We start from the raw sequence: 19,919 nt of genomic DNA on the forward strand, positions 1-19,919 counted from the left end.
TACAAAAGTTTGATTTTGTATTTGATTTTATTTTTGATTTAACTCACCTGAAATCAAATCAAATCAAAATTTAGATATCACTGTCAAAATCCCACATTTACTAATATCCAATTTAGCGTTCTCTTTCAAAATTGAATTAGATGTTGTTTGATTTTGACTAATGATTTCTTGCTCGGTTTTGGATGCCCATTTCAATATCGAACATACAATCACCTATAAAGTCGAGTATAAAGTCAAGCACAACTTCCCCAAAATAATAGACCTGTTTCATGCTGCTGATTTTAGCATGCTTCTTGTGTGTTATGTGTATAAAAGTGTTAAAATAAAGAATACAAAATGTGGGGTGTCCCTCAAAAGAACAACCAGCACCAAGCCGTGTTAGCCGGTCCTGTTTATGAAAATACTGGTGGAGGTAGATTTAAGAGTCTCCCATATTTTCAACAACCAGCACCAGGCTCTTACTAGTGGGGGGTGTGATGCCACAGCAGGGGGACAAGCTTCACGGTGTCCCCCTGTCAAAGCATTCAGCACCCCACACTGCTCAGCCCAGGTGGGGATTCCTGTGGAAGTGGGGACCCCCCAATAAAGGGGTCCCACCTCTCCAGGCAAACTCAAGCCAAGGCTGAAGCCCAGGGCTATCCCTCGCACTCCTGGGTGGTGGGTGCAGGGTTGATAGGTGTAAAATATAGAATTAAACTAATACTGTCTTTTACATGGGAACTATAGGTCCCAGCAAGCCTCCCCTGCATGCCGGTACTTGGAGAACCACAAGTATCAGCATATGGAGTATTAAGGGGCAGTTGGTACCTATATTCCCCCTTTAAAGGCAATATAAAATAAACACAGCTTAAAGTAACATTTTATTACATACACTCACACACTATACTCACCTTTTACCAGGTGTTTGGTCTTCTTGTCCAGTACAATCCCTCTGTTTAGTTAAATAAAAAACATACTCACCCAGCCCTTGGCACAGGTCTATCCTCTTCTCCAGTAGCATCCCGGGCATTAAAAATAACAAACCGCATTGTCCTGAGCCATAACGGACGTAGAAAAACTGTATGTGTATACACATATAGCTCTTCTCCACAAGTGACTGGACCCACGAGATTTGCTGCAATTGTAGGGCCACCAGCCAATTAGCAGCCACTACTATGGTAACAGTAAAGGCCACCTACTAGCTGTGAGTAGCCTGCCTGTCAATCAGCAGCCTGATCACTGACTGGCCTGTCTGTTGCTAAAATCGCCAACATGAAGCAAGTCTATTATTCTGTGGTTGTGGTGTTTGATTTTGTGTTTATTTTCAATTAGAATATTAATAAATCAGGGGATCCTATGTTGGCCAATGAAAAAGTACAATGTTTAGACGATATTCGATTTTGAAGGGGATTCGGTTTTATATTCAATTTCACATTCAATTTTGACTTTAGTAAATCTCTGATGCTCAAAATCAAATGCAAATCAAATGCAAAATACCCCTAAAACATGGGTAGCAGGGGGGCAGTTAGTAAGCAGCTCCTTATCCCCCCGCATCTCTCTGTCTAATACGTGGTCTGATGTTGCTGAGGGGAAGGGGAGCCAGTGTCACCGGAGTGGCCACGGAGCACAAAGATCACGCCAACCCGACAGTGCGGCATTGCAACGGAGTGGGAATCATATAACTCCCAGCAATTCAACCTCAGTCCAATGGAAGTGAGTGCAGCCATTATTGGAGCTCAGTAAATGCTCCACTGACCACTTCTAAGGAAGAGCTGAGCTGACCTGTCAAGGTAAGATAATGAATGTATGTTTTGATTTAATTTGATCATGTTATTTGTAAGTTTTAAGGAAATACATGGTGGGGGCAGATATATTTTTCCTAAGTGATCCCCAAAAACATTGTGTAGCTTTATATGATCCCACCCTCCATAAACCTCATAATTTATATACATATATAATAGTTTTAATATGTGGTAGGAAAGGGAGCAATCGGTTGGGAGGCTTCTTGCCAGGATTTCACCTAGAGCCCAGTTACAGTAGGTCTTAATCTGGCTGTGCATTCTCACCCGCAGCAGAACCTCCCAGTGCTTTTTTGGAACGCAAGAAGGCAGACTGACAGGCTATCGGGATGCAGGCAGTGAGGTTTGAGAAAAAGAACTCTTAATTTTATACTATACTGGGCCTAACCTGTTTTAAGTGCCCCAGGCCCCCCAATGTCTTAATCCAGCTCTGCTGGATGGCATAAAGAGGATACACTGTTCAGTGTCAGGTTTAGCTCTGATAATATTAATTAAAGAGAATATGCACTGTGGGCCTGATTCAGACCCGCTCGCAAGCACATAGTGCTCGCAAGCGGGTTGATGGTGGCCCAGTGCGCACGCGCGGCGTTCCCATGGTGATGTCAGTGGGAGAGCTTCTGGCTGTATTAGAGCCAGAAGCTCTCTGGGGCTTGCGGCCATGAGACCCTACCACAAGAGTCTCGTCGCAAGCCTGATGGTCATGATGGTCTTGACCATCGCGACCATCATCCTGGCCGCTCGCAATAGCTGTGGGTGGTTACCCACAGTTGTGCGAGCGGCCAGGAGGCCGCTCCAAAAAAAAATGCCCTGATTCAGGGCTAGCGCTCTTTCAGAGCGTCCGGCTCTGAATCAGGGCCAGTGTTCTCAAAAAATAAGAGGTGAGTGCAGAGTCAGGGAAATGGATGTGAGACATAGGCCAATCCACCTTAATCCCTCCCTTCTCAGAACACAGGAAAACCTTTCTCCCCCCATCCGGGACATACACTACCCACCCTAGCAACACATCCACCCCCTTCCCAAGATAAACTTTAGCACTACTCATCTTGACAAGGTGATGGTCACTGCTGTTGTTTCCTCCCATTGTTGCCAGGTCCCAGGGAAGAGGAAGCCTAGTTTTCAATCCAAGATGGCTGGTGTCAAACTGCTCTATTCAAATAAAGCAGCTTCACATCAGCCATACTGGATTCAAAAAATGGATGTCTCTTTCCTGGGTGCCAGCAAGAGCGGGGAGGAGTACCTTTAGGTAGGGGTTGAGGCTGACTTATGCACACCCTGCACTCACCATGAGCACTCCTTTGAGTGGCTTGCAAAAGTTGCAGCTTATCTGTGTGTTTAAGCAGGAAATTTTAAATGGCAATACTATTCAAGGCAAAACATGGCGAATTTTGCTTTGAATAAATTTGCTGTTACAATTTTCTGCTTAAACATGTCAAGTAGCACTTAGTAAACCTTCTCCAAAGAGTATTAGAAAATGGTGTCAATCGTGAGACCTATTCAGACCAGCTGACAATTTTTGTCCCATTCAATTGATGATAAAAAAATGGGTATAGTAAGCTGTTTATATAAAAAAAAAACCCATGCAGAACTTCTAACTAAATTCTAGATGAATATTATATTTTTCTTATAATGACATCTATGTTTCCCTACCCTCATGCAGTGTCCGCATACCAAGCAACGATGACCATCTGTAAAATGGGAACATCTGTGTGTGGGAAAGGGGGTGCGTAAATCAGGGCAGTTAGGAGGTATGCATCGGAAGCATGAAAAATTAGGCATTTCCTATTTTATACACTTTTACCTGGATGTTCTAAAAACAATCAAACAAACCTTGGTAACTTTTATTTTAAAATTATATTGAAGTTAATAAAGGTCCACTTTAGGAGCATTAGAGCAGATATGCTTAAAGAAGTATCTGGCGGCACATATTCTTATTAAAAAGGGTTTAAGCGGAAACATCTTTGAGGAACATATATAATAATTTGCCCTATTATTACTGAATTGAAATATTAACATTAGTTTTTTTGTAAAATGCAACATCTCTATTTAATAGGATTACCTTATATTATTTTTTTTTTACTGCTGATACAATTTTAGCAGTCTAACAATTATTAAAGTATAGAAATGTTTATTATTAATTATTATTATTAGCAGCCCTGAAGATGGAAGCTGACCCATGTTGTTCAGTTTCAGGTAGCACAGTGCAAGGTGTTCAAAGGACTTACATTTCCATTAAATTGGCTCTAAAGAAGCATTAAAACTGCTTTATCCCCTGCTTTGCTTCCCAAAACATAAGACTGGTGATTTGGCAACAAGTGTCCTCTTTTCTCTATCTCTGCTTAAGAGATTTGCAGGTGGCTGGTCATCTAAGCTCTATTATGTACCATTATAGTCTCAAACCATTCTGATTTATTACATGAATCGAGAGCAGTACTTTAAAGTGAGATGGTGCTAGTTTTTAAAACCATGTTTAAGTTGTAGCAATGTTTAAATATAAATTAAGTTAATATTATCAATGAAGTAAATTGATTTATGTTACAACCACAGATGATTTTGGTGCTTATTTAAAGCAAACAGCTAGTTCTGGTTGGTGAAAAGATCATTAGTATGATAAATTGCATGTTCAGTGGCCGAAATTTTGATTGATCTTTATCCAACCCCTCAAGGGGCCAATGGCACATTACAAATCCAATTAATTAATTTGTTTGATGCTTGTACTTGGTCAATTTATAGAGTGAATATCCATTATTATGTCAGGGAACTTTACTAGTAAAGAATGATCTTATATATGTCTATGATGTAAAAATATATGCATCACAACAAAGTACAGTACATTCATCAGAATAGTTAAAAAAAAATATATATATATATATTAGTTTCAATTAAAACTACAATTCACAACACAGTAATACCATATTTGAATCTCAAAAGCTGGACACATAATGAAATAATGTTTAATACTGTATGTAAAGCAATTGGGCATGATGGGCATTTACAACATGATGGGCATTATAACCAATTAGAAACCTATGTAATCGACATGGTCTGAATATCTTCTTACCTAAATTTGTAATAGCTAGAAACACTGGTGTCAGACAAGTGTTTAGGTACATACACACGTAACAATTTTTTGAATGATTTAACTATAACGACGTCGTTATCGTTCAATCATTGAAAAAATCGTTCAGTTTCTGAGTTAGAACAATGAACGATTATCGTTCATGCGTGTTCCCATTTGTAGTTTGTAGTTCATTCTGACTGACCAACTGAACGATTTTCATTAAGGGAAGTTACAAAAATCGTTTGTAGTTCAAAAAATCGTTCATTACACTTTAAAAAATCTGACAGATAATCTGACAGTAATCTGACAGAAAATCATTCATAAAATCATTCATAAAATCATTGGTAACAAAATCGTTGTGGGTGTATGCAGCTTTTACGTAATATTTTACTGTTCATATTAAGCACCCTATCTTTACCAACACAACTGGCTCACTGCAAATGGAAGATTAAAGGACGTGGGAAGACATTAATATACTGTATACAAAAGCAAATTCTGCAGATACGGAGTTGTCATATAGATTCCATGTAGAAAAGAGGTAATAGAGACTTGACTAGTTGCCTGAAACTAATATACATGGAAGCACATTTATCCATCTAATATATAGCACATTGACTTCTGGTTATTGGCATGGATGATATAAATCTCATCACAGCGGTTCCCATTAAAAGGACCCTTAGGCCTGCCTCTTAGTCGTACTGGGGTCCAATATGGCTGCCTGCCAAATGAGTCTATATCCTGTGAGGTTCTATTTTACCAAGGAAATATATCAGAGCTGCCCTCAGTTCAAACATGGGAAACAAGGTGAAAGCAGACCGCCCCATTATCAAACTGATCTGTACACAGCATATTAAATTGAGACATATGATTAAGCTATAACAGATGGTAGAAATAAGGCCTGCAAGGAGACATAAGTGTCTATGGGCATAGCTAGCTCAGCATTTTTAAAAAAAAATCACACCACAAAGGGTCTCAAAGTCACTTTCCTGTCTTTACTGGCTTCATAGAATGTAGATGTGATAAGTGTATAAATATGAGTAATGTAATCAAGTTTCATACAGTAACACAAGAATGGACTTGCTTTCTTCAATGTCCCTCTTTTTTCCTGTGTCTTTCCTTTCTATGTTGTCCTCATTAATCAATTAGAATTAGAAATGATTGTTGTAGAGAATTATTAGCAAGTTCCAGAAAAATGAAAAGACTATGCAAGGTGAATGACTTCAATGTTGTGAGGCAGCAATGTTAACCACTATGCCACTGTGCTACTGATTATAACAAATACACTATGAAGACAAAAGTGATTGGACACTGACAGCAAAGAGATCAATGAGATTTTATCAATGTCAGTACTTTGTAGGTCCACCACATGTATTGATTACTGCAGAAACCCTTCTTGGCAAACTGTCCACAAGTTCCTGGACAACAGCAAGCGGTATGTTTTGCCATTCTGCCTATGTACAGTGACCACCTGTGACACTGAAGAAGTTTGAGTTGGCCTAGAATGCTCCTGATGCTCCAATTCATCCCAGAGGTTCTCAATGGGGTTAAGAGCTGGACTCTGAGCTGGCCAGTCAATCCGGGTTACCGAATTTTCTGTAAACCAGTTCAGCGTCGCCCTGGAAACATGACAGGTGGTATTGTCATCCTGATAAAAACATTTGTTGTTTCAGTAGAACTGCAAGCATGTAGGCTTCCCTATGCAGTGTTCTTGTCAAAACCTCCACATCAGTGGCCATTGGGAACTTGTGTGCAATGGTATGCATGGTATGCATTTTGCTTCTGCAGGGGTGTCCAATTACTTTTGTCTACATAGTGTATGCGATGTAGGTAATGTACAGATTAAAGGCGGGATGCATCAAGCATCACATTTTGGATGCAATACATCCAGTCCTTTACCACATGCATACCAGTGTTAATCACACTGGTATGCATGTACAACTGCAATTAAAATTGCAACAGACAGCTCTTCCGAAAAGAACTGACCTTTGCAATGAGATGACTTTCAGGTTTTAAGATCCGGGAGCACTTCTGCACATGAGTGGCGCTCGGCCAGTGCAAGTGCGGCCATCGCCATTGGCCAGTGCATGCGTGAGCCGCGGGGTTCCCTGGGAGGAATGTCTAGGAAACTCTCGAATTTTGGGAAGTCCTCCCAGACTCCCCAAATAGCAGTGTGCCCTCAAATATCCCATCCACTTTCCACACTTCCCAAGAGAAATGGACAAGATGGGGCATGATGATGTGTGCCAGGGTGAAGTGCGTCATCAGGGCCACGTATGCACTATATGATGACATGCACATAGTGGCATAGTGGCATTGCACGGGAGGGGACAGAACCATATTGATGGAAAACCCATTGTTACACCCCACCCCTCATAATTTCTGCATGGACCTCCCCACCATGATCTATCAGGGAAGAGATAAAAAAAGTAGGAATGGGGGAAAGCAGTGAGTAGAACAAATAAAAAATATAAGTGTAATTGTATATAATATATAATATAATTGTAATGAAACTGGCCAGTCCTTTGTTTGGCTGATGGTCACTTGGCTTGTGGGAAGAGAAGTAAGGAATGTGGTGTGAGACCACTAGACTTGTCAAGGACTCAATCTATTGTTAATTTCCTTTATGGTGTTTGGGCTATATACTGAGAGTTTTTACAGTTATGAACTATGTAATTATGGGCTAGTTCTGTACTTTTTCACTAATTGTCCTTTAAACTGACTCAGTCTAGCAGTGAAAAAAAGATTTTAATAAATGGGCTCCAATGTCTTTTATGTTATGAAATGTTCCATAATAAGACTTTAAAAAACCATTTACTTGACACTGGTAAACTCTCTGCCATAAATATTTCACATTACCTTGGATACAAGACTTGCTCGATACGCAGCCAATTGCTTCAGATACTCCTTTTTGGCAGCTTCAGTTTTCTTTTTATACACCTGCAAACAATATAAATGAAAAATGTTTTTAGTGTCTTTAGGTAGGTCCGGCCTAATGCCTGCTCAATGTGGATGAGTATACCATATGTGTCCATTTCTTTGATTAGTAGCCTTATAATGCCAGCAAACCGGTATGAACTGGCAAATAAATTGTATATACTGTATACATATATAAATATACACAGCATATAAAATACAAAAACTGGTGGAGAAAATTTAAAATAGAACACAGAAGATTTGCATTAAAGGGAAAAAAAAGTAAGTTTATTTAGAGTATTTATATGGTTGATGGACAATATTCGATATATATAGTGAATAGGAAAGGGAGGAGTGTGTGAAAAGCCAAAGTACTATTTTTCAAACTAAAATAGATGTCAGCTGGGACATCTAGCTATAGAATAGAAACTAAAAGTTAATACTAGCATGTAAAGCTTCTATTTTCTACTAGTAGTACATATCAAAGGCTGTATATTATTATTATTGTTTGTATATTAGGTGCAATACAATTCCGCAGTGCGGTACAGGAAATGGAGCATAGTAATTCAGATAATTTAGAAAAACTAAATGTAACGTCATGCAAAAATTAAGCATATGGCATAATGGGCAAGGTACAGAAGATGCACATTATGGAGTGCAGAACAAACAGGCTTCATACAAGCAGGGCCGACGAGAGCTCCGGAGGGCTTGGGTACAGTGGGGATGGTAAATCGCGCAGGCGTAGCCACACCCACTAAGGAATAAAATCTTAAAAATAGTGTACGCGTCATTGTGAAGCGCAGGGTGCACTCCAGGAGGTGGAGATGGGGCATGATCAGTGCGATTGCCCCACCTATAAAACTTATCCTCTGCCCACTATCACTGACCGCTGTATAGCAGTGCAGCGGCAGTGGCACATCGGGCAGGGAGAGAGAGGTGACTGCTACTGCTCAGTCTCCTGGGGCCCTGCTCAGCCTGGCTCTGATCACCCCTCCCCTGGATCCACCCCTGCCTTAGCAGTGTTGCAAAGTGGGACAATTTCCCCCTCAGCAGCTGACCTGGGCCCCCACCAAGCCCAGATAAGTAGTACCTGTCCCCTCTTACTTGGTGCCCCTGAGTACAAGTGGATGAAGACGGAGCAGACAAGCAGACAGAATCAAAAACAAGGCAAGATGAAGGAATAATTGCATTTGCATTATTGCACAGTGGGGGAAGGGCCATGATAATGCAATTAACAACTAACAGTCTCATCTGGACCCTGATCCCATTGGTTACTCTCCTTGGTATCCGAGAGACCCCTGTGACATTTTTCAGTCTCCTGGACATTACGTGATAGTAGGCAAAGGACTTAACTAAATATATGTTATATACTCTTTTCACTCCTCTGCTGCTGATGATAACACTAGGAGGTAGGTGCTTCTTTAGCACAGCAGATTTAGTGACAGCTTAGCTTTGCTACAATGTATTGTGTAGTTTGGTAAATTATTAAAGACGACGTGATGCCACTGCAAATCAAATGACTGCAGTCTCAGCTTAAGCTGTGTAAGTAGAATGAAGAAATAATACTATATTTTAAAATCATGGCCCATATATGTATTGAAGTCAAAAGCTGAACATAGAAGTAGCTGTAGTTGTAAGCGTAGGAACAAACCATCCATCCATTGATGTTGGATTAATTGGCTATTACAGAGTGAGGAAATGAACTAGACACGTGATTGGATGACTGTGGTTCCTCTTTTTTAGTAAAGCAATATGAGCTGCTGCCATTATGCTGGCAAACCTATACAATAATAGAATGCCAGGATGAGCCTTTGTGAGATAAATGACAATCTACATTACAGAGGGTACATTAAACAAATGATTATTTCACCATTCCCAGTTCCTGTATATGTGTTTCTGCATGTAGGTTCTCCAATTTTATCACACTGTATTAATGCCTCCCCTGAAATGTCATAACATGTAATTATCTATAATGAGGGCCATGAGTTTTGGAATATTGCATAGTAAATTTTAATGTACAGTAGCAGGGTTGCAGGACCATGTCCAAAAGCATAATAGCCTAGTGTAATCAATAATATGAACCTCCAGTTGCCTGGAATCTCAATGGCACTCTGTGGTATACTATTCTTTATGCCCAAGGCACATCCATGAAATTGACCATTCTGACAATGGTGATGAAGGAGCGAGTCTTATGAGTGTAAAAGCTCCAATAAAGATGAATTGATTTGATTGACTTGACATAAATTACCGTGGCTCCAAGAAAAAGACATCAGTTTGTGGGCTCCAAGGATTTATCAGCTTGTAAGTGATATTCTGCTTTTTCATAGACCCGCTGCTTCTAATTTAGCAGGACAGGCTTATAATTGAAGCAAATTAACTATTTACTTTTGCTACTTCTACCAGGGGAGGGAAGGACATACCAGCAGGAAGGAATGCGTGGGAAATTAAATTCTTCTCACTTGTGTCAGATTTGCCCTTCTATAACACATTAGCAGTAATTTCATGAGGCGTCAAACATTGGAATAAATACTGAAGAATAAAATAATGAGGTGTTGCTATTGAGTCGAGCAGCTCTGGCTAATTTTATGGCATATGAATTATGCAAACTAAAGGCAGACATATGTTACGGTACTCCAACAGTGTGCTTGCTGGTGCTACCTGATCATTAAAATCTTGCTAGGTTCCCTAAGAGAATCTGTGTCTGCTTACTATGAAGGTTTATGTCTATATAAACACAGCTACATACTCATGCCTACAACAGTAATTACAATTTTTAAATATAATGCTCTAAAATGAGGTATTTCATTACAGATTTTTGCACAAACACGAGTATTTGTCTCACTGACTGAAGCTTTAAAGTCATTGACAGAAATGTAAACAGGACCATTTTGTTTGCAATTTGCAAAATCTATTACAGCCTTCCTGTGCTTCCAATTAGACAGGGAAAGATGATTTTTTTGCATTTTCATCTGGTTTGAGTTCAACGTGACTTTCATTTTTTACTTAACAACAGTTTTACAAAACTGAACAAAAGTGACCTCAGTGTTCGCTATGGATGGTTAATCTTAGTGAAAAAGTAGAAACATGTTTAAATGTCTCAAGTGTGTGCCGTAAAGTAATAAATATAGTAAGTCTCATATTCAAGGAAGCTCTCGTGAACTCCTGGTAGTAATTAAATGGCTGTTTACAGTCTGTAGCAAAATTCGGAGGAATATTTTGCTGGGTGCCAGGTGGATCTGTACATGTAACATGCAATGTACTCAAAGTTAACTTCCCAAAGTGTCAGGACCACTAAACAAGATGATAATACTACAAAGCATTAACAGTATTAGTAATAATTAATATTAACAGCTTCATTATATTTAACAGCAGAGGTTCATAAATGAGATTAGAAGGCATATTTATCATTAATCTGAAATAGCTCTAGGTTTCAGTATGCAGTCGGGAAGCCTGCGGACCTAATCCCGACAGCCAGCTTCCCGACTGTCATATCCCGGCAAGGGTCTAAAGACAGGCATTGATATGCTGACGCCTGTCATTAGACATACGCCGGGAGCCCGGCATCCCAATTGCCGCTCTGGGGGAGGGTTAGGTTTAGGGTTCCCGGGGGGGGAATTAGGGTTAGGCACCCCCCCGGGAGGTTAGGTTTAGGCTAGGGGAAGGGGGGGTTAACATTAGGCACCTCCGGGGGGGACATAGGGTTAGGCACCCCCCCGGGGGATTTAGGTTTAGGTGATGGGGAAGTGGGGATTTAGGTTTAGGCACTTAAGAAGGAGGATTAGGGTTAGGCACTGGGGGGGAGGTTAGTGTTAGGCACCCCTAAGGGAAGGTTAGGTGTAGAAATAGGTTAGTCAATACTTACCTGGGGTCGATCGGGATTTCCTCCTCTACCGGGATGCCGCTGTCGGGATTCCAAATCATACCGATTCCCTAGGTTTCTATTGGGGCTGTTTTGTGATCATAAATAATTTTTGCTGTGGTCCAGCTTTGCCCTTTTTTCTGGGGATACTTGTGGGAATCATTAAAAAATGGCTGTTTTTTGAGTGTGACTCAATTCCTGCCAAAAATGTATTAATAAATATGCCCCTTTATTACACAGTGGGCCTGATTCAGAGGTGCAGGCATCCATGTCTGCGTCTTCATGCTAATGCCACCACCGATGATCGTTTTACTGAGATGCCCACAGTCAACAGCACTACTACAGCTCATTGCATATTGAGATGCACCATCTAAGCTTCCACCAGTCCTACGGCAGGCGCATCTTCTCCATTGGAACAAAGGCATTCTGTACCAGCACTTCTGCATCTTTAGACACAGTGGCTGTCAGCGGCACGCCCACATAAATTTACATTAAAGAGGGCGCATTAAATAATTTATTTCACCATTCTCCGTTCCTGTATGTGTGTATCTGCATGTAAGTTCTCCAATTTTCTCACACTGTAATACCTCCCTTAAAATTTCATAATTTGTACTTAAGGGCCATGAGTTTTGGAATAGTTCATAGTAAATTTTAATGTAACAGGGCTGCAGGACCATGTCCAAAAGCATAATAGTATGTTCCCGATCATGTGTACTACAAACGCTGCCACAGTCTGATCTCAAGCCAATAGAGCACCTTTGAGATGTGGTAGAACAGGAGATTTGCTGTATAAATGTGTAGAAATGTACAAATCTTTAGCAACTGCATGATGCTATAATGATCCCATGGACCTGAATGTCAAAGGAATGTTTGCAGCAGCTTTTGATATCCATACCATGAAGAATTCAGGCTGTTCTGAGGGTACAGAAAGAAGGGTATGCAGTCGGGAAGCCGGCGGACCTAATCCCGACAGCCGGCATCCCGACTGCTTAATCCCGGCGACGGTTAAATGACAGGCGTCTAAATCTAGATGCCTGTCATTTTACCGGCGCCCGGAGACTGACGCCCGGCATCCCGATCGAAGGAACGCTGGGCGCGGATAGCCGCGCAGGGGGGGAGGGTTAGGTTTAGGGTTTCTGGGGGGGACTTAGGGTTAGGCACCCCCTGGGAGGTTAGGTTTAGGCTAGGGGAAGGGGGTTTAGCGTTAGGCACCCCCAGGGGGCACTTAGGGTTAGGCACTGGGGGGGAAGGTTAGGGTTAGGCACCCATAAAGGAGGGTTAGGGAGTAGAATTAGATTAGAGAATACTTACCTTGGACGATTGGGATTTCCTCTTCTGCCGCTGTCGGGATTCCAACCGCCGGGCGTGGGTCCGGCGGTAAATCATACCGATTCCGAAAGAAGTTACCCAGAACTAGAAAGGAGTACCTAATAAAGTGGCCATTTAGTGTATATATACTGTACATTATATCTGTATGATAATTGTATCTTAGCATCAGCAATAAGCCACCTATAATTTTACTTAAAAATAGTTAGATGACTAAAATTAAGCAATTCTCATGCACCGCAGAATGCATTTTGGTTTATTGCTGTGATAGGATTGCAGAATAGATTTGGTAACAATTGCCATCTAGTGCAAATGTATTGATTTATTTCCCCTTTAAAGATATTGCAACATTTTATTAAGAGTTCTAAGAGTTCCAAATAAATTAAGTGAAAACAATAACGTATCTAAAATGAATAATTGTGCTGCTATTTCAGTGACACTATTTTTTATTAAATGGATTTGCAAAATAATTTAGCCTTCATTTTTTCCAAACAGCAGATCTATTATTATTATCATCACATTATTATATATTATTTAAATCTCATATATAATGTATATATATATATATATATATATATATACAAATGTAGGAAGCAACATGTGTCCTTTAAGGCATACATTGCAATAATACAAATGTGCAATTTGTGCTAGGGGTCAGTAGGGTATTATTTCACTTGTTGGCTCAAGCCACAGAATGGTTAGGACCATGAACTGTAATGAGTATAATGAGTAAACCTAGTGATGTATAGGATAGTGTTAGCTGGAAAGCATATTGATCAAGAGGTTATCTTTACGAAACGGCGGCTTTTGTAAGCTGCTGCTTCTCGTCGGTTTGGAGCTGAAATATTAAAGCGGCACTAACATTCAGTATAAAGCACTGTAAGAGCTTTCTACACCTTTAACATCACATAGCACGATCAGGTGTCCTGGGGGAGTGGGGGGAACAAAGTACTTGGAATCCAAGCTTCTTCTCTGCTTTGATGTATACAACACATAAGGCTCTTATAGAGTTGGCTGTAATTGCTTAACAAATTGCAGAAGTAAACTCTAGAAAAGCCGCAACTGTATGCATATGCAAAGCTGCAACTATTATAAGATGCATAGAGGCCAGGCATATGTCACTTACATTTATGCATTAGGTATTTTACATAAAAAACAACAACTTGCTAGCACAACTGTCCATCCCATGTACAGATAAAATAAATAATTGCTAAAACACACCCACAAATGCATAATATATGCCTTAGCAACACAAACGCACCTATCAGCAGTGCATTCTCAGGGGTATATTTACTAAAGGGCGGGTTTTTAGAAAGTGGAGATGTTGTCCATAGCAACCAATCATATTCTACATAAGATTAATCTAGCACCTTCTAGTTGATAATATATAGAATCTGGTTACTATTGGCAACATCTCCACTTTCCCGCACATTAGTAAATATACCACTCAGGCTGCAAATTACAATCAGTTACCTAGTCATTATCATGTGTGCATCTGCACCTGAACTGCAGCAAATAATACATCTTTCTCAGGCGAATGTCTGTATGTGTACGTGGAACCTGGTTTTACTGTATTCAGCCTACGCTAGAACGCCCCATCTCTCCTCATCCGTCCCATTCAGGCACTGGCTGTGTAAGTTTTACCAGAATCACGCAAATCTTCTTAAGCGCATATGAATTCATGTAAGATACGTTACATAAACTGTTGTATCCTCAATCAGCACCTGCAGTAAAGTGTGCACAATACAAATCCTTATAATGATCAAATAGAAAGCATGAGAATGATTCTTAAAGATGCTAATAAAAGCCTTACACTGCCTGTCAATTGTACTGCAGTTCCTTAATGTATTTATTTTTGAGCACAGACATTAGCTTCTGTGGATTACAGGATACATTGGAGGTTGTCTACGTGCTCACACTTGGCGGGGTGCAGTCTCCTACAGTATGTAGTATGTGGACTGGTACAGAGTGGGAAGGAGGAATATCAGCAACATATTTTGGCTTTTGAGCATTTCCATTCATCTTAATAATAGAAAGAGAGAAGTGATGGTGCCTAATGGAGCACAAAAGACTTTCCAGGAGCAGAATTTGTAGGAGATTAAAAATATAACAACTCTTCTGACTGCGATGGAAGAAACCTGACATTTTCTAAAACTGAATATGAGCGTGATAATACGTGATATTTTACATTTCCCAGACTCTTTTCAGAATTGTATATTTCACAGTTACCTGCTTCTGCTCCTCTCCTAGTCCATCCCACATTGAGGCCACTATTTTGGACACCTCTCCAAACGTAGCATTTGGGTTCTGGCCCTTTATGGCTGCTTGTGTGTCCCGGAAGAATAGTGCATAGGCAGACACTGGCTTCTGGGGCTCATTTGGATCCTTCTTTTTCTTCTTTTTTGGTGTTTTTGGCTTCTTTCCCACGTCAGGGGCTGGTCGTTTTTCCCCTCCACTGATCTGTAATAAGATTATTAGTCAGTTCTAACTATTAATTGTAATAATAATAATAATAATAATAATAATAATAATAATAATGCAGAATGTAGAACAGATAGTTAGGATAAGATACATCATTGGGAATGGGGGGGCCATATAAAGTAACAAGCACATTATGAAAACTACTTTCTAACATTCCTTAAAATCTACAGGCTAATGCATTTTATTCCTTGCAATATATGAGTTAGTTTTGCACTATACACTGTATCATATCCAATGTGTTAAAACAGTGTTGTTATGTTCTGCTGTTTATATTAACATTTTAAAGATTCTGTTCTGCCTTGTAGTGTAGTGCTTCACAAGTTAAGGCCCCAATACACCTGCCGGCCTTTTGGCTGATTCCCCATTTGGACCGGAACCGCCAATCTGCCATTCGGAAATGTCGGTCATGGATGTTTCAATATACTAACAGTTGCAGATGACAATTGGAGATTATTTCCAACGCCTTCTTTTTTTGGCAATATTAGCAATGAGTGTTTGTTAAATCAGAATGTGCACACAAGTATCTATTAAATCTATCTTCCCTGCATTTATTATTATTTTTAAATATAAAAATTCACTGGGGGGGGGGGTCCAACTTTAAAGAGAGACACAGGTACAGTTCACATGGGTGATTTACCTAAGTGATGATAGAGCAGGGACTGGGATAAGTAGAGCATGTTCTATTTTCAACATCCCTGGTAAATAGCCCATGTGCACTGTACCTGTGTCTGTACATAGAATGAGGCTTCTCTATGTAAATATCCATTTCTCCTAATTTTCTACTTGGTTTATATTAAGATGAATCTCTTATCAATTCAATTTATTTATTGTCACTACAACATTAACAATGCATAAGTGAAATGACATTGCAATCTCACAAAACTCCAAAATAATTAATTCAAAAACAACAAATATTAAAAATGTAAACTACTCATGACAGAAAGAAAGAAACTATTTTGCAGCCTACTGGCACAGCATCTAAGACACCTATAACGTTTCTTAGAGGGAAATAAGGAAAATAGGGAGTGACTTGGGCATATAGTAGTTACCAACTTCTGAGATTACGTTCCTGGAAGAAGCCCGGGGAGGAGAAGCAGGTGGGCAGTGTTGGAGGACGGGGCCAGATGGGTCGTGTCATTAAGCCCCACCTTTCGCAGGAATTTGCCGCGAATGCTGGCATAATTAATTAGGGGGTGAAGTGGGCAGAATGCGGGAGAAGTGCCTACATTTTCGGGGGTTTTGTGGGGGGTTACCCGAAAAATCGGGAGCCTCCCGCAGGTCTCGGGAGGGTAGGCAAGTATGGACTTGGGTGGTGATGATCTTATTAGCCTTTAATAAACTCCTCCCAGAAAAAATGTTCTCCAACTGGGGCGAAGATTGACCAATGGTTCTCACAACCACTTTAACCACTCTGACTAAAGATTCACGGTCAGAACGTTTGGAATTCCTGTACTACAACATGATAGTTAAGAGGCTCTTATGTGGGTTCCTAATAGCATAGTTTCTGCATCTGTTGATGTAAAGTCTGAATGTACTGTGGGTGAGAATGCAGAGTCAAAGTATTTCCAAAGTAAAACTTATGATCAGAGAGGTGGGATGGGGAAGGGGGGGTACCACGTCATTCTCATACAGGCAAAATTTAGTTTATTGTCTACAGATAACGCCTGGCGTGATTCTTGTGCTTCGCACATTTTCCTCAATTTTGCTACTTTTTCCTCAATTTTGGATCTATGTTCACAAATAGTGTACTAGGTACTTAGGATTAGTTCATTTGTCACTAAGGAATTGGTGTAAATTTGCAGATTAAGCCTAATGATGCAATGGCTGGAGTCATGCGTATCGGACCTGTCTTTGCGTGTATAACCTGGGTGGTGTACTTTTACCTGAGCTTTGCTACTTTTAATTCAGTGTGCTATTATTTACTCAAGTTTGTGTCATAGCTCACTTATAGTGTACTAGGTATTTAGGATTAGTGTTTTGGTGCTGCTAAGTAGTAAAGTCTGTGGTGTGATAAATGGACACTTATATATACGTATATGCTAGTAGTGTTGTCACATACTGTACACTTAGGGGTCTATTCATCATCACTTAATTTCTACAAAAAACAGATACAAAATAAAATGTTCACCTACTTTTATAGTAATTAAGTATCGGGGCCATTCATTATAAAGGTAATGCAGAAGATGTCACTGATTTCTCCTGCTTACCTTTCAGCCCCAATCTGTTCCACTGTCCCCATACAATATTATGGGGACCCGCTGTCCCCATACAATAATATGGAGACCAAATTCATCAAGCTCCGAAAAAACAATATTTTCAGAGCTTGACTGTGGAAATATTTGCCAACTTCAGATGTTGTTTGCTCTTGCACCCCTGATCCTATGGAAAGGAGTCCCGGGTTGCAAAGAGGGATCCATTTGTATACCTCCGCCACTGCCCAGCTCCTTCCACTGACTGCCGGAGCTGCGGAAGTAGCAGTGAAGGAGGTGGCAGAGACAGATGATTTTTGGATCAGCTGTCTGCACACAGGAACAATGTTAAATTACTCCAGTGATTTTTCTATCCAACGCTGCTACTCTCAGCAAGTTGGATACTTAATTGTCGGGGGGTGTCTGGCCCCCGATAATTAACATAATGAATAGGTCCCTAGAGGTAAAGGGCTGGACACATCTTGAGTTGCATCTGACTGAGCATATATACATAAATGTGACTTTTCATCTACAGATGTGGCCTCATACATCTAACCTCAATACCCAGCAGCGTGATTTGCATATCAAATTAATCCACACAATCTGCTGGTGCTTCCTAGTTACATCGCATTTTGTGACTTACAGTAGATGCATTCTCGGTGAAAAAGACACAAAAAGACTCCCAGCGTTAACAGAGTCTCATGGGATCTGGCACACCGAGAGGGGCTTTTTACCGCGATTGCATCAAAGATGTATTAGGACACATCTGTATGCATCATCTCCTGTATGTTCAGGGTGTACATACAACTCAAACTCTACATGAGTGTTGTTATCCTAAGTCTTTGACAAAGGGGAAGATGTATGAAACCTTTAAGAGAGATAAAGTTGAGAAGTTGCCCATAGCAACCTATCAGCTTCTATCACTTTTTAGACCGTGATAGATAAATGATTATTGCTATGGGTAACTTCTCCACTTTATCTCTATTGATGGTTACATACACCTCTCCCCTTGAGATAGATAGAATTACTGCTGAGCATCTGTCTGAGTATATATATATATATATATATATATATATATGTATACTGTATACATAAAAGTATAGGAGAAACTCCAGGTTGCACTCACCAGTCTTCTAAAATATAACCTTTATTATAAATCCATAAGAAGTAAATACAGCTCCATAGTATTCAACGTTTCAGTCCTACAGCATGGACCTTTGTCAATATTAAAATACAAGCAGCACATAAACATATATATATACCCACCCTAATGACCAAAAACCCCACCCCCCCCGATAATCTGGTGATAGTACACAATAATGCACTATATAGACAACCCACCAATATTGAAAACCAATATGTATCAAAATACATATATCATACTCGAGAAATATCAGCGATCCATACCAAATATTATTCAGAGCATGTGAATGTCTCAAGCAGCTTAGCATCAGCCAGCGTGCATTCCAATACCAACCACTTCCTCCCATTGAAACGCACCCCAGTCGGTCGCCAAGGTAACCCCATGTACACATCCTGCTAATCAGCTGATGACACTAGCGTACCCGTGTCATCTACTGCTTAGTGACTCCAGTGTAAACACTAGAAGGGTGTGCGCATACCCTGGCAGCACAGCGAGTATAAATAAGACATACACAAGTATACAGTATGTAGCGGGATGTCATGCCATCGTGCTCAGTTGACAAATTATTTCGAAGGCAGCAATGTTAATCTAAGCTACCTGCCAATAAAATACATAGAAATCATTACACCATATAAATTATTAACAAAGGACAGAGTTCAATGCAATATAGCGAATTGTATCATTTTCAATTACCAATAAAAAATTATTACAAACTTCACAGCCAAGCTGCTTATAGAAGCAAAAAGCACCTCCATACATTCAGAGCATTAAACATCTCTAACAGTGATTCCTCAGTATTATTTCAAATAAGATATATATCGTCTATGAACCGACGGTAAAATCCAATACTATGTCCAAACAGCAGGACCAGATGATTACTCTCATAGGCATCCAAGAATAAATTGGCATGTGCCAGGGCAATATTACTGCCCATCGCGGTACCTGCCATCTGGAGATAGTATTGGTCTCCATATTTGAAATAGTTGCAGATCAGTGTTAATTCCAACAGTTCCATCAAAAATTAAATTGAGGGTGATCCCACATGTGAATCAACAAGGGCCATCCTCACTGCATCCATGCCCTCACCATGTGGGATCACCATATAGAGCGATGACGCATCAAGGGTGACCAAAATTCCATATGTGTTTCAAGGTAGGGATCTTATTTTCTC

At 40.2% G+C, this 19,919-nt stretch overlaps 1 protein-coding gene across 2 annotated transcripts in view; it reads right to left on the bottom strand.

Moving 5' to 3' along the window:
* TOX (thymocyte selection associated high mobility group box) overlaps positions 1-19,919 on the bottom strand; it is a 321,921-nt gene that overhangs the window by 24,197 nt on the left and 277,805 nt on the right. For both annotated transcript variants that reach the window (XM_088469351.1, XM_088469352.1), the window contains exons 5-6: positions 15,164-15,394; positions 7,693-7,773 (exon numbers count right to left, since the gene is read on the bottom strand). In XM_088469351.1, the coding sequence (XP_088325477.1) occupies positions 7,693-7,773; positions 15,164-15,394 (312 nt within the window). The remainder of the gene's footprint in view (positions 1-7,692; positions 7,774-15,163; positions 15,395-19,919) is intronic.

This window comes from Taudactylus pleione, unplaced genomic scaffold (assembly GCF_031769625.1).
Source record: "Taudactylus pleione unplaced genomic scaffold, aTauple2 ptg000090l, whole genome shotgun sequence".
In the NCBI taxonomy this organism is placed as follows: domain Eukaryota; kingdom Metazoa; phylum Chordata; class Amphibia; order Anura; family Myobatrachidae; genus Taudactylus; species Taudactylus pleione.